General features: G+C 25.0%; 1 protein-coding gene across 3 annotated transcripts; it reads right to left on the bottom strand.

The window, feature by feature from the left end:
- Window positions 1-761: 761 nt before the first annotated feature.
- On the bottom strand, window positions 762-15,108 carry LOC126893842 (uncharacterized). 3 transcript variants are annotated; one of them, XM_050664365.1, is made up of 7 exons: window positions 9,975-11,257; window positions 9,807-9,849; window positions 6,992-7,037; window positions 6,830-6,865; window positions 2,813-2,899; window positions 2,602-2,676; window positions 765-1,244 (listed from the first exon to the last, which is right to left on the bottom strand). In XM_050664365.1, the coding sequence occupies exons 3-7, from the start codon at window positions 7,026-7,028 to the stop codon at window positions 1,141-1,143; spliced, it is 339 nt and encodes a 112-aa protein (XP_050520322.1). In that variant the 5' UTR covers window positions 7,029-7,037; window positions 9,807-9,849; window positions 9,975-11,257; the 3' UTR covers window positions 765-1,140. The 3 variants fall into 3 exon arrangements, with proteins under 3 accessions (XP_050520324.1, XP_050520323.1, XP_050520322.1); XM_050664367.1 differs by lacking the exons at window positions 9,807-9,849; window positions 9,975-11,257 and adding an exon at window positions 8,392-9,051 and having other exon boundaries at window positions 762-1,244; XM_050664366.1 differs by lacking the exons at window positions 9,807-9,849; window positions 9,975-11,257 and adding an exon at window positions 14,294-15,108 and having other exon boundaries at window positions 764-1,244.
- Window positions 15,109-18,439: the final 3,331 nt, after the last annotated feature.

Raw genomic sequence — 18,439 nt, 5'->3', positions numbered from 1 at the left:
CAAAATGATTTTCTCATCAACTAAGTGTTTGTTACATGTTACTATAACCACAAATCTTTTATAATGATAAAATACCAATTGTTAAAAAAATGAAAGCTATACCGTCTTTCATGCTCATTGGGAGTGATTATTTTATTTTCCCTTTTATTACTAAAATATATCGTTAAATTTACACCATAAATCCGTTATTGAATATTTTGCTTCAGCATTTAAATAATTTAATCTATGATTTTTATTCTAAATGTTCAGTCTGTCATTATTGTTTGAGTCAGGATATTTAATATTAATAGGGTTATAAATAATACCAGTAGAATCATTAATATTAATCGTCTTTACTTTATTAGCTGATTCCAATAAACCTTAATATTAATGTTTATATTACTATTAATTGAATATTTTATAAAATTTTCACAATTTTAATTTTCCCCCAAAAATAGAATTTTAATTATTTTTTATTAATAGATTTATCATAATCATTAAGGAAACCATATCCTATAATTTCGTTAGACTTTATATTGAATCGTTTGGCACAATGTAAAATATATGAGTTATTGTTATATGTTTATTTTAAAATTAATCTTTGTATAGCTTAAGCTTTTAGTTTTCCCGACTATGCCTTTAAGTAATACACAAATCATCCTAATATTCATACCATATTCTTATATACTATTTAATTTTTCAGTAAAAATATAGTCTGTGATATTATTCAATTATTTACAAGGTTAGTAATAAACCACTTTGATTATTGAATTTTAATACAATTATTACAATATTAGAATAAATATAGATATTAAAAAAACCTGATATGGCATATATCGACGAATATTTAATATAGGATTGTATGTATGACCAGCTTTAATTCTGTCGTATCCTTTAAGTCCAGTAGAAGCTACGAAATTGTATAGAAAGACGCAAAAAAGTGAAAAAAAAAAACACATAGTAAAAATAATATAATCACAGCTTCACGTAAAATGTAAAAATATTAATAGATTCTTGAAAGTATAACAAAAAAGTTTTTTAATTCTTTATTAACAAAAAAAAACTTAATTATCTATTTTATTTTATATGTATTAAAAATATAATTAATATTTTTATAGAAAAAATAATTTTTTTCTAATACTTTTCAATGTCTTCTTCATTCTATCTTATAATTTTGGGTTCAAAGACATATTGAGATAAACATTGTGCACAAACATCCATATTATTTGATATATGTAACACATTTTTACATTGTACGCAGTAAACTAAATTAAATTTAAAAAAATGTTTCAATAATTTATTTAATTATTTTATAATTAAAATTAAATAATAACTACATTGATTATATATAACTTCGTTACTTTAACACAGTTTAGAGTACCATGGTAAACATATTGTCGACCACACAATCCTTTGCAACCTTTCGTTTTATTCATTCAACAATCGGTAGTTTTGAACATATAAGGATCTCACGAGGGAAGATATATGGAATTAAACCCACCAAGACATTTTTTTATCGATCATTAGTTTTTAATTAAAAAAAGTCTATACTAAAACCAACAATGAAGTAACATCACGACTTTTTTCTTATCCAAAAATATGTTTTATGAATTATTAACAGCCTGATTTTGCTTAAAAACTATTGATTTATAAAAAATAGTACTATTCGATTTTTTTGATTTTTGTCATACCTCAAAGAAAATGTTTCGAACTATAATTTAACCACGTTCCATAAATATCAGATAATATGTTTGCTTACAGCATTTACTGGAAGCCATACTACTCATTATATAATCGGGCATTCCAAATAGAAAATTAAAAAAAATATATTTTTATTAGTAACAAAGAGGAAATTATAAAATTTTTAATAATATAATTGTGATCAAAACAATCTTTTTTATATTTGTAAAATAAAACAAATTATTTCAAACTAAGTAATAACTAAGTCAATTATTCAAGTGAGATGAAAAAACGCTAGACGATTTTTTTACTTCTAAATTAGTTTCTTGACTGAACGTTCAACAATAATTAGCTAAAATTTCTGTTGAATATCTATTTTGATATCGTTTTTCAGAACCAAAATTTATCTATTATTTCTATATTATTATTATTTCACATTATATCTGTCCACATAAATTTTCATGAGTATTGTTTATTTTCATCTAGATAATTTTTAGATTTGAAAAAATGGGTTGTTACAATTCTTTAAAGCTACATTACATTACTACTGAAGTTTACCAGCCTTCTCCAAATAGTGATAATTATTATAATGAAATAGGTGATCGTATTCTCCAAGATATCTAACAAACTAAAAAACGATATTCTATAGCAATTTTAGATGATTATTGTTAGACACTTAAACAAAAACTAACATGAAAGCCAAAAGTCCAAAAAATATTTTTTTACAGCTTACTTAAATAATTGACTGAGGGATTATGCAGACTCATCTATATATACATATTTGAATATATAAATCGTATACATTCTATATGACAAAATTATCTTTATGTGTATTTATCAAAGGTATAATTTAGTGAGTACGAAGAGGTTATGTATCCTAAAGGACAAATAAATATTCAATTTTCAATGAAGAAATACTCTTAACCTATTTATTATATTTACATTTTGGCTTGTTTTTACATCTAGAACACCAATCCATCTTCGGTAGTGCTTTGTTTTCACACATTAGGCATTTGTCTAAATTAAATAAAAAAATATATTTTTTGATTACCTAAAATAAATTATATAATCTATACATTAACCTAACCTACTATATTTATTGTTTTTTATATTTATCAACTATAGCACAAATCAAGCAAATTTCTATATTTACCGGTAGGAGAACACTCCTTCAGTACACATTCTTCACACTCATTATTGCTTAAATATCTTTCACGGCGTTGGCATTTTGTACACTTATCTAAATTAATTAAATCAAATCAAACTCTGATAATTTAACCTTAAGTCTATGTTCTATACTTTTAACTAGTCTTTAGTCTTTGTAAACATTATTAATTATTGAATGATTAATACAATATTTATTAAGAATAATATCTTATCGTTTTCAGTAAATTTTGTTCACTAATAATATTAGAAAATAAAATGAAAAAAAAAATAAAATGTATTCTACATTTATTTTAAAACAAATGCATTTTACCACACCTTTCACAAATTTTAATTAAAAACGTTTGTTTTTATATGCTGATATCAAAAGTGTTTCAAAAAAAATGTTGGAAATAATTAATTTAAAAGTTAAAGCCTTTTTAAGTTGATGAATCAACAAGCCAAAAATACCTAAAAAATCAGTTTTTTTGTTATTATGATTTTAGATATACGTTTAATATGTTTTTTTTTTTGTAAATGCTTTGTAAAATTATGATGATATAACTATTAACTGAACTGGTTTAACTATTTTTTACATCAGGGCAAAAATATAATGATTAAATTTCAGTTCCCTTCATTTTACTAAGCTTAAAAGCAGGTTCAGCTATTTTTTGGTGATTTTAGTGATCATATAAAAAAATCCGGTCATTTATAAATGTTATTCTTAATAAAACATATTATTAGCTTCGATGCGAATGATCTATTTTTTCTGTCTGTTACTACTTTTTCTCAGTTCTCACTGGACTGATTTTTCTCAATATTATGTCAGAGGTTCAAAAATCATATCTCATTAAAGATTTTACCCTTAAAAATTAAAAAATTTTTCCTCGTTCCCCAAAATTGTGAAAATCCCCCAAAAAATTACAATTTTAAAAATCGTTAAATTTTAACATTATTTTCCCTTATTTCTCTAAAAATTGTCATAACTTATTGAAAAATGAACAAAACAAAAACCCAGCACAGTGGGGTCGTGGCATAGTTGTGTCCAGCATAGATGATATCAGACAGTGATTAAAATCACTATCATAAAAAACGCTTCGATGCAAATCTGTAGATAATGTTTAATTTAAAAAAAAAATTTTGTTAAAATAGCATATTTTTGAATACGGTAGCCATTTGCGCATAGAAGATAGGTCGTCGGGACAAATTTTTTTTTTAATTCTATAGTGCATGACATAAGCTTTAATTTGATATATTTAAAGGACGCAGTATTTCCGGAACATTTTCAAAAATTAAGTTGAAAAAGTTATTTTTTGTAAAAAAGTTACTATTTTAAATCCCCCCAGTGAGCAGAATAAGTGTTGGATTTTCAAAAAAAATTATATCAAATAAAAGGGAAATATCTAAGGTCAATACAAAAAAATATTATTTTTATTTGTTCATTTTTGAAAAAGTTATGACAGTTTTAATTACAAAAAACATCCTGATAAAAGGTGATTTTTATCGCAAACATTACATTTTTTTTTAATTTTCGACAGCCATTTGCACATAGAAGATAAGATGTCGGGAAAAATTTTTATTTTTTTTCATTTGACAGTATATAAAATAACCTTTGATTTGATATATGTTTAAAGGACGCAGTATTTCCGGAACATTTTCAAAAATTAAGTTGAAAAAGTTATTTTTTGTAAAAAAGTTACTATTTTAAATCCCCCCAGTGAGCAGAATAAGTGTTGGATTTTCAAAAAAAATTATATCAAATAAAAGGGAAATATCTAAGGTCAATACAAAAAAATATTATTTTTATTTGTTCATTTTTGAAAAAGTTATGACAGTTTTAATTACAAAAAACATCCTGATAAAAGGTGATTTTTATCGCAAACATTACATTTTTTTTTAATTTTCGACAGCCATTTGCACATAGAAGATAAGATGTCGGGAAAAATTTTTATTTTTTTTCATTTGACAGTATATAAAATAACCTTTGATTTGATATATGTTTAAAGGACGCAGTATTTCCGGAACATTTTCAAAAGTTCAGTTGAAAAAGATCTATTTTTTTTACAATATTTCAAGTTTTAACGCCCCCTATATAAAGGGAAATTGTCCAATTTTATTAAAAAGCATGTCAAATAAAAGATGTACTTATAATGTATTTAGAAAAAAAAATTTGTGCTGATATATACATTTTTCAAAAAGTTAAAGCATTTTAAGTTGAATATTTAAAATCGAAAGNAAGTGTTCGGGACAAATTTTTTTTTTCATTTTATAGTACATAAAATAAGCTTTAATTTGATATACGTTTGAAGGACGCAGTATTTCCGGNTAAGCTTTAATTTGATATATGTTTAAAGGACGCAGTCTTTCCGGAACATTTTCAAAAATTAAGTTGAAAAAATTAATTTTTGTAAAAAAGTTGCTATTTTAAATCCCCCCCAATGAGCAGGTTAAGTGATAGATTTTCAAAAAAATAATATCAAATGAAAGGTAAATATCGAAGATTTTAGTATAAAAAAAAATTATTTTGATTTGTTGATTCTTGAAAAAGTTTAAGAAGTTTTAAGAAAAAAAAGTGGAAAAAATGACAAAATTTATCGATTTTTAAATTTGTAATTATTTTGGATATTTCCCCCATTTACGATTAACGAGGGAATATTTTTAAATTTTTAAGGGTAATGTCTTCAACTAGATACAATTTGTGATCTTTTGACGTATTGTTAAAAGAAATCGGTCCAGTGAGAGCTGAGAAAAAGTAGTGACAGACACAAAAAAAAAAAAAATAAATAAATAAACACATCATGGTAAAATTAATACTTTCTCAGCTTCGCATCGAAGCTAAAATAATTTTTGTATATAGAAACCTTAAGTAATTCCCTTTTATTTGATCTAATATTTTTGAAAATCTGACCTTTTACCTGCCCCCCACGAGAAGGGATTCAAAATAGCAACAATTTTACGTAATTCAACTTTTTCAACTTAACTCTTGAAAATGTTCAGGAAATACTGCGTCCTTTAAACATATAAAACGAGCTATTTAATAAATTTGTACTAACCACTTCTTTTTTACGTGCAAACGGTTGACGTAGTTAAAAAAATACTACTTTTGTATTAAAATTTTTGACTTTATATTTTTAACTTTAAATTGCTATAACTTTTTGGAAAGTTAAATTGTATTAGATGTGCAATGTTAAATTTTAAGTTATAAATGTACCCGTTTGAAAATACCCATGCTGTACTGCAATTTAGGGCAATGAAAAAAAGACCAGGATTTGGGTGATTGATAAATTTTACTTCAAACATATCATTGATTTATTAAGATTGCTATTGATATCACCAAACAATTTGTCACACCATATTTGTGGATACATTTAAATTGTGAATATTTTATGGGCAAATGTCGTTGAATTCATTGACACAAATTTCGTCAAAACAATATCAGCTCCTTCTGAGAAACTCGGTCTTACATTACTTTTTACGATTATAACTATCTAGTGGAGGTGGTTAGTAATAGTATAAAAATAGGCGTATATACTACTTGTTTTAAGAAAACGTCAGGGGGATAAAAAAGATGATAATACTGTTGGCCGATACGATTTTAAATAATATTGCCGCATATAATATCACATCAGCTTAATATAAAATGTTTTTCTACATGAAATTATTACTTCGAGGTTAAGACCATAACTGCATGACTTATGTTGATGGAGAAAATGAAAAGAAAAACTACGGTCGAGAACTCTTCTTAGGGTGCCCGATTGTATGCCGAATTACCTACAAGACTATGGACTTACTGCTTCACGAACCAAATATATCATTATTTAAACTGATGTAAATAATATAGATTTTAAAATAATTCCTATTTTAGAGTTCGTATAACTTTTAACGACCATAATATATACTGTAATTCGGAATAAAAACGTGATTTTAAATTAAATAAATTGTAAACTTTGAAAGCTTGTAAATTTTTATCGAATTTTTTCCGCAAAAAAAAATTAGTTACTAAATTAGATATTATTAGTTTTCTTACCAGTGTCAAACATCCCAGCTGCTGCAGATATTTCCACTGTACAATAAATAGATTTTAATATTTATAAAATTCTATCAGGAATTAAAATTTCTGTTAATCACAATTAGTTTAAGCTCAATTGTATATAAATTCTGAAAATTTTAGATCGTAAAAAAATCGTACCATATGTTACGAGTAATATCAAAAAGTAAACCTTCATTTTTTATTCCTAAAACAGAATTAATAATAAATTAGTATACTTTCTATGTAATGTAATGTATAAACATGATTTCTCTCATATATATACATATAAGTATATTAAAATATTAGAAAAGAAAAGGGAGTGAATTTATTATGAGTAAGTAACCAGTGCTATTAAATTTTGTTTCTTTTTTTTTTTTAAGCAATATAAAAACTTCTGTTTTTAGATCATTTTTTTTATATGTGTTTTTATTTAGTTTTAAACATTAATAATTTATTTTTTGATGATTAAAAATTCAATTTATTGATACAACCTTAATTTTACAATTATTTATATTGAAAGTCGTTAATTGTAATAAATATTTCTATGGTTTATGTCTTAAATGCATAAAATATTTTAATTTATTAATTTTAAATGAACTACTCACGACTTCATGGTTAAAAACTAAATATTTTTATTTCTCAAGTGTTTTACAATTTATGTTAGAATTTATTCAGGAACCATATTATAGGAAATTTATACAAGCGTTCAGTACTTTACAAACATTTTTGTGCTATTAGTGGTTTCATTTTCAAATTTGTTAGCGAATAACCCAACTCTGTTAAAAAATATTTTACATAATTTTTGATTGAGTTATATATTATTGAATGACTATCGAATAGTTCGAATAGTGGACAACTATCAAATAGTTCGATAGTTAATATTTATATTATATTATATTATGACCCACGAATCGCACACTGAATGAAAGTAACTCTCACTTATATCCTGTAGTGAATCAAAAAAAAAGAATAATATAAGATTTAATTTCATACTTTAATTGTGTTAATATTATATTAATTAAGGCGTTATTAATTTAGGGAGCTACTTTGACAGTTGCTCAAAAGAAATAAGTTAAATAGAATATGACGGGATTTTGATTCTTATTCGATCCACTACTTTATTGTATTAATAATATTATTATTCGGGGTATGAGTACGAGGGTCTGTAAGAAAGATAGAAGATGATAGAAAAATAAAGTGATCTTTATTTTATTAATATGGGATTTATCATAATTAATTGTCAATTCTTAAATATCAATAATGCCACGAGTTTTGACGGTTATCGATGATAGGTGGGATTGAGTCACCTCGTGTGTCTACCCAGAGTGGTATGGTGGCTATACATATGAACCTCCAACCTAACTCCTGAAATAGACACGTATCAACGATATAACTCTGCCAAGTAACTCTGTACAAACATTATCGATTTATTAAATTTACTTGGTATATTTATTATTATTGATAATCACTTGATTTTCCTGTATGCCTACTTAATCTATGTACTCATAATATTTAGTTTTAAACCTTATTTATTTTTGGTGAATTTATTAGATTCCTACCTTGATATTTTCTGCTATACTCTTAAATAAATAGATGTTGTTTTTTGTGAACAAATATAACTGTGTTGACGGCGGATCACTTCTTGCATATATTTCGTAGTGTGAAATGATCGAGCGCTGTGAGTACCTCTAGAAATATCTGATTGCATCTGTCTCAGAATGCTCTTTATTTTTGGCTTTTTATATTAAATTTGACCGTAGTTCAAAGGCAAGAAGTAATCCCCGACGCCACCGTTATTTCTTTAATAATCGTAATTTATTACATGTTATTTATTACATTTTCATCAATAATGATCTACATATTATAAAATATAATCATATCTCATATAATAATTTAGACATAGTTTATTGCCCTTCATCTTATGTGCTACCATTACATATTGTTTATTATTTCCTGTTTGTTTTATACAGGGTGATTAGTAAGTCAGGGTTTCTAGTAAACGGGTTTCTATTGTTCTCATTGTTACAAACAATGAGAACAATAGAAACCCGTTTCCTGACTTACTGAACACTCTGTATATATCTTATTTTTATTGGTATACATTTTATTTTGTGTGATTGATTGATTGAAGTCTTAAATAATACATTATGACATTAATGATCTATTGTGTATACAAATAATTTATTATGACATTAATGATGTACTATGTATATCATTACAATCCAACACACCTTTTAAAATGATCAAACTTTAATCTTTTATTATTTAGTTTAAATGCAAATAAGTGTTTAACTCATTTATTTATTTGTTTTAAATTACAATAACACACAATAAGATAAATTTTGTTGAAATAAATTAATATTTTCCCTTTATCATTAGAGTACTTGGGTAAAGTAAATGATTTTTAATTTTTAAAAAGTTACTTTTTAACTATTATTTTTTTTTTTTTTGTAAATTTGACCCTTTATCTGCCCACAGGGGGGATTTAAAAAGACAACTTTTTCACAAAAAATTAACTTTTTCAACTTAACTTTTGAAAATGTTCCGGAAGGTATGACACTTTTATATATATCTTAAATCAATGCTAATGTAATATACTTTAATTTAAAAAAAAAAATTTTGACCTTTGGACTTGTCTTCACGGCGAAAATGGCTACCAAATGCTATTTTCGTGTGAAAATTCTCGATTTCATTTTTTATATTAAATTTAACTTTATAATGCTATAACTTATTGAAAAGTGTATGGACCCACACAATTATTAAAGATATTAATAAGGAACCAGCAGATCATGTAGCTTTTGGAATAATCCACCAATTTTTTAAAATTAAACACTATCTAAAGATTTGCATCGAAGCGTTTATTTTTGATAGTGATTTTAATCACTGTCAGATATCATTATACTTGATCCAACTATACCACGGCACCACTGTGCCGCGACCCCCCTGTGCTGGGTTTTTTACTTCTAAACTTTACCTATTCGCCTTGCCCGAGAATCCACTAATGTTGTTTTTATGTGCTAAAATAATACAAGGATAAAAAATGTATGAATAATTAGACAATACTGCTATAAAATTACAATAAAAAATAGATGAAAATTTGAAATTTATATTAAAATAAGAAAATATAGTTATAACGACTTACTTTTTTAAAACCTCTAATCTAATAGATTATAGCTTTTATTGTAACTTCCAAATATGAAACATATTTGTTAATACAATATTATTTATACTTCTCAGAATTATTTTTGTATTTAACTAAGCTGTCTTCTTAATGGATCCTCGCGTGTGCCCGATAAAAAAATATTTATAGTTAACAAACATGGAGATGTAAAACAAATTATATTTTAATTTTAAATCATGTACCATGAAATCGCATTATACTCCTTATATAAACATATATATTATAATTTAATGTAATACATATATTCTATATAAACCAAATAAACTACACTAACCAACAAAAATGAAGTTTTCAGTTGCAGGAGTATGAGGGCTCATTTTTAAAAATTTTTGTTAGCTAAATCCAAATATTCCCTTAGAAGTTGCTTTATCAGCTGTTATTTTTAAGATAATACGTATATTTAATTTTAAAAAATGTGCAAGCATTTAAAGTGACCTACCTTTTATATGCATATAATTCCATATTCTAATTATGGCAGACGGTAAACATATTATCAATAGACTATTTTCAACTTGTTATAAAATAATTGTTCATGCAATTTTCAATATAACCTAATTTTTCCACTGGTTCGACAGTTTCATGTATTCTTTATATAACATTATTAAAATCAAATTTTAAAATAGCATTTCCATTTAATAATACTTTGTATTTATTGGTGCCCAAACCGGCTGTTAGGGGGACAGTTATCTTCTTGGTCAAAATACGAGGAGGGTAAAAGTATCATTTGGCCCCTTTAAAATTTAATTTGACAAAAAAACTATGGCTAAAAAAAATAATTTATCAATGTTAGTAGAAGAAATATTTGCAAATCTTTTTATATATTTTAATGAAACATTACACAAACGTTACTGAAATCACTAGAGAAATACAAGGAGAGGTGCCGTGGTGCATGTTGTTTGCTGATGATATAGTGTTAATAGGAGAAAATAGGGAGGGAATTAATCAAAGGCTAGAGGTATGGAGATCAGCTATCGAAGAAAAAGGTTTAAGAATAAGTAAAAGAAAGACAGTGTATATAGAGTACGAGTTTGGCAAAGGAGAACACAAGGTAGGTGAAATGAGGAGACCAGTGTAATAGGCGAGGACGTGATTGGAGAGATAGAAAGTTTTAAGTATTTAGGGTCAGTTGGGCAAAAGAGCAGTGGTATTGTAAGACATGTAGACAGAAGACTGATGTAAGACACAGGATTAAATGATGGGGTTGAAGTAAATATAGAAGAATTTAAAATAAAATTTAAATAAGTTTAACTTTGTATACTATGTCAAATATATTTATGAAAATGTATGTTCTCGTCTTGTAAATTATTTTAAAATAAAATAAAATACAAAACCCAGAATTTTAACATAAAAATAACATATTTTTGAATACGGCAGTCATTTTGACCATGAAGACAAGTCCAGAGGTCAAATTAAAGTATATTACATTAGCTTTAATTTAAGATATATATATATAAGTGTCAATATTTCTGGAATATTTTCAAAAAATAAGTTGAAAAAGTTCTACTTTCTTATATGCATATTTAAAGGTTTGAACCCCTCCTGTATAAAAAAAAATGGTCCCATTTTAAAAAAGTAATGTCGAATGAAAGAGGTACATATATAGTATTTATCATAAAAAATAGTATTGATCCATACATTTTTTAAAAGTTATAGCAACATAAAGTTAAAAAATGTAAAATATAATATAAATATTTTTCACAAAAATTCGGCAGTCATTTTCACTATAAAGTCCAGAGGTCTAACTTTTTTTTCAAACCAAAATATATTACATTAGTTTAAATTTAAGATATATATAAAAGTGTCAGTATTTCCGGAACATTTTCAAGAGATAAGTTGAAAAAGTTTACCCCAATAAGACTGAAGAGATAAACCGAAAAAGTATTTATTACTTGATAAATCGAAAAATATATATTTTAAATAATTAAATAAGCCAAAAAATTTATCTAAAGTATTTTTTGTACTATAAGTAATTTAAAATAGATAACTCTGTAATTGAAAAACTTATATTATGCATTAGTTGAATAATTTTTTTAAATAGTCATCATCATTAAAACTATTGGTCTATGACGTTATTCCCAATTTTAAAACAGCAAAATAACATTTTTCATAAACTATTAAAATAATCATAATAAGTATTGACTCACGATGTACTAGCAAAAATTTAATGTTCAATTAATCAAAGTTGAATGTTTACACAATTATCATAATTTATATCTTCGTATGTCTTTCGGTTTACGAATTTATATTCTTTTATAATATAATAATATACATAATATTATATACTATAATTTTTATAGTCATAGTCATGTATAACATAAATTTTGAAAAATTAGGACACAACATTTAAATTTTATACCTACGCCCCTACAAATGATGCACAAAACATACGCTTGGATACTTACGTCTTAATTTTTTAATTACGCATTTAAAAATCAAAAATTTGTGATATCAATAAGCATTCAATATTGTTAAACGTACATTTTTTTGTAATATATAACAACTTAAATTTAAAAAAAATATATTGTTTTCAAGTGTTATACTTAATTAACCTTATGTAATTATAGATTAGCCAAATACCCCTTCTATAAGTTATGCATGAAAATAAGTTATACCTACAATAAATATCTACACCCCTACAAGTAAGGTATGTGAAATGTTAGAAGAGCCGAATTTGAAAAAAATATTTTATTGATTGTAAATAATTTTATTGTTCATAGCTTCAATTTTGTTTACACAATTGTATATGTTTAAATTGCCAAATACGATTGCTTTTACATGAAATTTACCATGTTTTCATGAAATTACAATACTATTTTAATCGATGTTTTAAATGTATACTATTTTATATTAATATTTTTAAGTACATAGAAATACACAGCTACGTCAGGCACGATAGGTGTTTTGCAGAAAAGTTTTACTTTGGAATCAGTATACCAAAAATATAATAAAAATTTATTATTAAAATAAGTAAAATTCAAACAGAGTTTGTAGTAAAATGTATTGGGTATAAGGTTGAAATTTGTTGACTAAGGTCTAACTTAATGATATTACAATTTTTTTATAATAAAAACTACTAATAAATTCGTTACAATCAAATTAGACAATTTTTTAGTCAAAAGCACAGTATTGTTCATTCACAGGCAGTGCTCCTTCACTGATGATACTACCCTATGTTGTTTTTTTCTATAATGTTCATTTACTTCTATCAATTCTTGAATAAAAAATATTTAATTCATTGTTAATTTTTATCAATTATTTATTGTTTCACGAGAAAAAATGATGTCTAATTTCCTTAGAACTTAAACAGTTAAATAGACTTAATGGCAAAATAATTACTGAAATTAAGTCATAATGGTTTTAAACGATTTATTTTATCTAATAAAATAAAAATTGTTCAATTTAAGAAAATAACTAATCGATAACAATTTTTGGAAGTTATTAGCAATTTAAAATATAGACTCATGGTGGAGGCTATATTTTTATTATTAGTAATTTCTCGACCATATTCCTCCTGCCTAAGTACAAAAATTTGAATATCTTCTGGTTCAAAAATTGCTTTTGAATAGTCATTTTCTTATATGGTTCATTTTCTATTTTTAAGCTAGTTTCAAATCTTGTTATAAACTAACTATTAAAATAATACATCTGAAGTTTTTAACATTTTTAAATATAGATTGGAGTAAGAGCGTGGCAAAAAAATTCGTGATGAAATATCATAACTCATACCTCACTTCCACTCTATATTTTGAATTTTTATCGATCACTAATTTTCTCAAATAGATTTTTATTTTATAAACTAGTTAAATATGTATGTTTCCATTTAAAAAATAAAGTTGACACTTATAAGGTAAAAGGATTTATTTGATAAATCAAAAGATCTTTGAAACTAAAAAAATACCATTGTAAGAAGCCTAAAAGAAAATTAAATAAGTGGTATGAGGGAATAAAATAATATGTAGTAAATATATAATTTAATAATATAAAATAAAATAAAATATGATGAAATAATATGTGGTTAAGTATGGCACAAAATATAAGGGTTTAATAATAAAAAGAGGTATAGAAAGGTGAGTAAACGTTGGCTGAGCACACAAGGGTAATGGTTAAATATATAAAATAAACACAAACGTTTATGACAAAATAGTGGATTGATCTCGGGGTTTAATAATGTTAATTAAATTATGTTAAATATTCCTTACAACATTTTATAATTTATCTTAAAGGTTTATTACGCAATAGATTATTTGTGATTTTAAAGCATAAATAAAACTTGTACTTGCCTTGTTCCTATGTAACGTAACGATATTTTAAACAATCTAACGTTCATTCTGAATTTCACACGCTATACTCTACGCTTTGTATAGTCAATATGGCTGTTTAGAAAAACGATTTAATTTTAAATGAAAAGAGATCATTACACAAAGTCTAGTATTTTTTTACATGTAAATTCTATACAATATATTTTTATTATAAATATAATTTAATAGTATACTCTTATTTAATTTTGTTGAATAAGTATCCTTTTGATAAATTGTATTTAATTGAAAGTTCGACACCAATATTTTTTAAACCTCTGACCCGGCCAAAACAAGATTCAAAAATATTTATATCTATGTAAAAATTTTATATGGCGGTATTGTGATGGTCCAATATGTCCTGGTACTGACGCCTTGAAATTAGACGGCACGATAATCACCAAGACAAAAATTAAACACCAAAAATATATTCATAAATTTCTTTACGTTGTTTGCCAGCACGATGTTTGTTAGAAGAAAGACATTAGCAACGAGACTAGCTACCCAAAATAAAATATCTATAAAACCAAAATTGACTTTAAAATTAATTTGAAATTCCTTTAAATTTGAAAAAAAAAAGTAGGTCCTATAGAGTGAAAATCTCGAGCAGTGCGACGCATGTTTTCTGTAATTTGAAATTAATGAAAAAACTGCTTTTATTAGGAAAAATTGGTTTTTATAATCAGAAAAAGGTTTAAAAGGGTTTAATACACTTAAAATTTTTAATATCAAATATGAGATTAGAAAATTATAACATAATAAAAAAATAGTTCGAATATAAATTTGCAACTCTAGAAATATGATATAAAAAATGTAATATTTCTTGTATATTTTATTATATAATAGTTTGAAATTAAAAATACTCATTCAGTTAGATAAATAAAACTATACTTGATAATACAAGCGTCAATAATAAATATAAAGTAGAAAAAATTACATAAAACTTTTTTACAAAATTGTTAGTCCAATACAAAGTCTTGCTAATTTTATTTATTTACACGTAGAAGGAAACAATTGTATAACGTACAAATCTATTTAGGGTAAAATATTAATAGAAAACAAATATTATCCTCCAACAAAAATTGAACACAAAATTAAAGAACCAATGGAAGCTATGAACATTCTTATTACTAACACAATGGAAGAATATAAAATAGAACTTAATGCCGATGAAAATAATAAAGAAGAATGTAAAATAATTAATTTTATGCTATGAGTGTATTTTTTACACCTGCAATTTTGAACTCTAAAATTTTATTTTCAATACAATTACATAGATTTTTTTTTAAATTGTTATTTAAACTTTTTTATTAGCTTCGATGCGAAGCTGAGAAGGTATTGGTTTTACTAAGATGTCTTTTTTTTTTTTGTGTCTGTTACCACTTTTTCAAANTTTTTTTTTTTTTTTTTTTTTTTTTTTTTTTTTTTTGTGTCTGTTACCACTTTTTCTCAGCTCTCACCGAACCGATTTCTTTCAACGATACGTCAAAAGATCACAAATCGTATCTAGTCGAAGACATTACCCTTTAAAATTGAAAAATTTTCCCTCGTTCCCCGTAAATGGGGGAAACCTCCAAAAAAATTACAAATTTAAAAATCGCTAATTTTTTCAATTTTTTCAATTTTTCTTACTAAAAACTGCCGTAACTTTTTCAAAAATGAACATATGAATATAATTTTTTTTTTATAGATGCTTGATGACTTTACCTATCATTTGGTATATTTTTTTTGTAAATTTGACCTTTTTTCTGCCCACAGGGGGGATTTAAAATGACAACTTTTTCACAAAAAATTTACTTTTCCAACTTAACTTTTGAAAATGTTCCGGAAGGTCTGACACTTTTATATATATCTTAAATTAAAGCTAATGTAATGTACTTTAATTTGAAAAAAAAAAATTTGACCTNAAAAAAAATTTCGGACTTTATTTTATCTTCATGGTGAAAACAGACATTAAACTTAATAAAAAAAATACGATTTTTGTAAAAAAATTCTTTTTTATATTTTTAACTTTATAATGCTATAACTTTTTGAAAGATCTATGGATCAATATAAATCTTTTTTTTGTAGATGCATGATGTCTTTACCTATCATTTGGTATAATTTTTTTATAAATCTGACTTTTGCCTGCCTACAGGCGGGGATTCAAAATGACAACTTTTTCACAAAAAATTCACTTTTTCAACTTAAATTTTGAAAGTATTCCGGAAAGTCTGACACTTTTATATATATATTAAATTAATGCTAATGTAATATACTTTAATTTGAAAAAAAAAAATTTGACCTCTGGACTTGTCTTCATGGTGAAAATGGCTATCGAATGCTATTTTTGTATGAAAATTTTATTTTTTACATTTTTAACTTTATAATGCTATAACTTATTTTATATAACACAATTTTTTTCTGAGAAATAATATTTTTTAATAAACCCTTTTTCGTTCGACATACTTTATCTTAATCGAGATATTAATAAGGAACCAGCAGATCATGTAGCTTTTGGAATAAAACACCATTTTTTTTTAAATTTAACACTATCTAAAGATTTGCATCGAAGCGTTCTTTATGATAGTGATTTTAATCACTGTCAGATATCATTATACTTGATCCATCTATGCCACGTCACCACTGTGCCGCGACCCCCCTGTACTGGGTTTTTTAAAATTAAACATTATCTAAAGATTTGCATTGAAGCGTTTTTTTTTGATAGTGATTTTAATCACTGTCAGATATCATTATACTTGATCCATCTATTCCACGTCACCACTGTGCCGCGACACCCCTGTGCTGGGTGTATTTTTTTTTGCTTAAAAATATATTAATAATGAATATTTGAAAAAAACATCTATATTATTTATTCACACATGTTTTTCTTGACAGTTTACAAAAATTAATTCTCTCCAAGATTATTTATAACTGAATTTCCACGATGCATGATCAGGGCTGGATTTAGTGGAGGGCTGTGTGGGCTGCAGCCCAGGGGCCCCCACAAATGTGATAATAATTGTTATTAAATAAGTAAAAAAATATATTTCCTTGTTTGTGTATAAGGGGCCCCCACAATGCATTCCGCCCAGGAGCCACCACTTACCTAAGTCCGCCCCTGTGCATGATTGTTCAAAATTATGTTATTACATTAATACAAAACTAAAAATAGCCCAATTAATTTTATTGAGCTAAATTATGTAAAAGAATATATATAAACCATTTTTATTTAAACCACAAACATTTTATAATTAAAATTTTGAATTAAAAAAATACAATTACCAAATTATTTTAAAATTATACATACACAGTATTGACGTGGGATAGTTGCGCCAAGAATAGACGACAGTGATTAATGTCGCTATCATAAGAATTACTTTATGCAAATCTATAGATAATGTTTAATTTTTAAAAAATAATGAATTATTCAAAGAGAAAAATAAACTCTTATTCCCTTATTTATATCCCGATTACAAGTTTTATGATTTGTAAGTGTTATATATGAATAAATATTTATTATAGTAATTAAATATAGTATGAAATTGATTTTTAATAATTTAGTATTGTAATTATTACGTACAAATTATAAAGTAGATATTACATTTATGGCAAACATGTATAAAAATTAAAGGGCTTGATGCAATATTTTTCAAAAAAAAAATATTGTTTGTTACTCATAAATGAATTTATTGATCTATAAAGAATTTTCTTCAGGGACATTTCTAAACCAATTTTTGTGCCTATTTCATATCTGCAATTAGAGTCTTTCTGTTATTTCTAAGTTTTTATATTATTATTAATTATTAAAAAATGAGATTTAACACACACAAATAAAATTAAAAACAAAAAAAAAATTATTTTTTAATTGTTTCTGATTTTGATTTTTAATATGTTAAAAATAACCAGTGCAAAATGACATTTTTAACTTATTTTTATTTTATTTTTGTTTTTTTAGCTTCGATGCGAAGCTGAGAAGGTATTAATTTTACCATGATGTGTTTATTTATTTATTTATTTATTTTTTTTTTTTGTGTCTGTCACTACTTTTTCTCAGCTCTCACTGGACCGATTTCTTTTAACAATACGTCAAAAGATCACAAATTGTATCTAGTTGAAGACATTACCCTTAAAAATTTAAAAATTTTCCCT

Source organism: Daktulosphaira vitifoliae, unplaced genomic scaffold (genome assembly GCF_025091365.1).
Source record: "Daktulosphaira vitifoliae isolate Bord-2020 unplaced genomic scaffold, ASM2509136v1 Scaffold_1, whole genome shotgun sequence".
NCBI classification, from domain to species: Eukaryota; Metazoa; Arthropoda; class Insecta; order Hemiptera; family Phylloxeridae; genus Daktulosphaira; species Daktulosphaira vitifoliae.
Note: the sequence above shows the minus strand (reverse complement) of the source record. Positions and strands in the feature narration are given on the sequence as shown.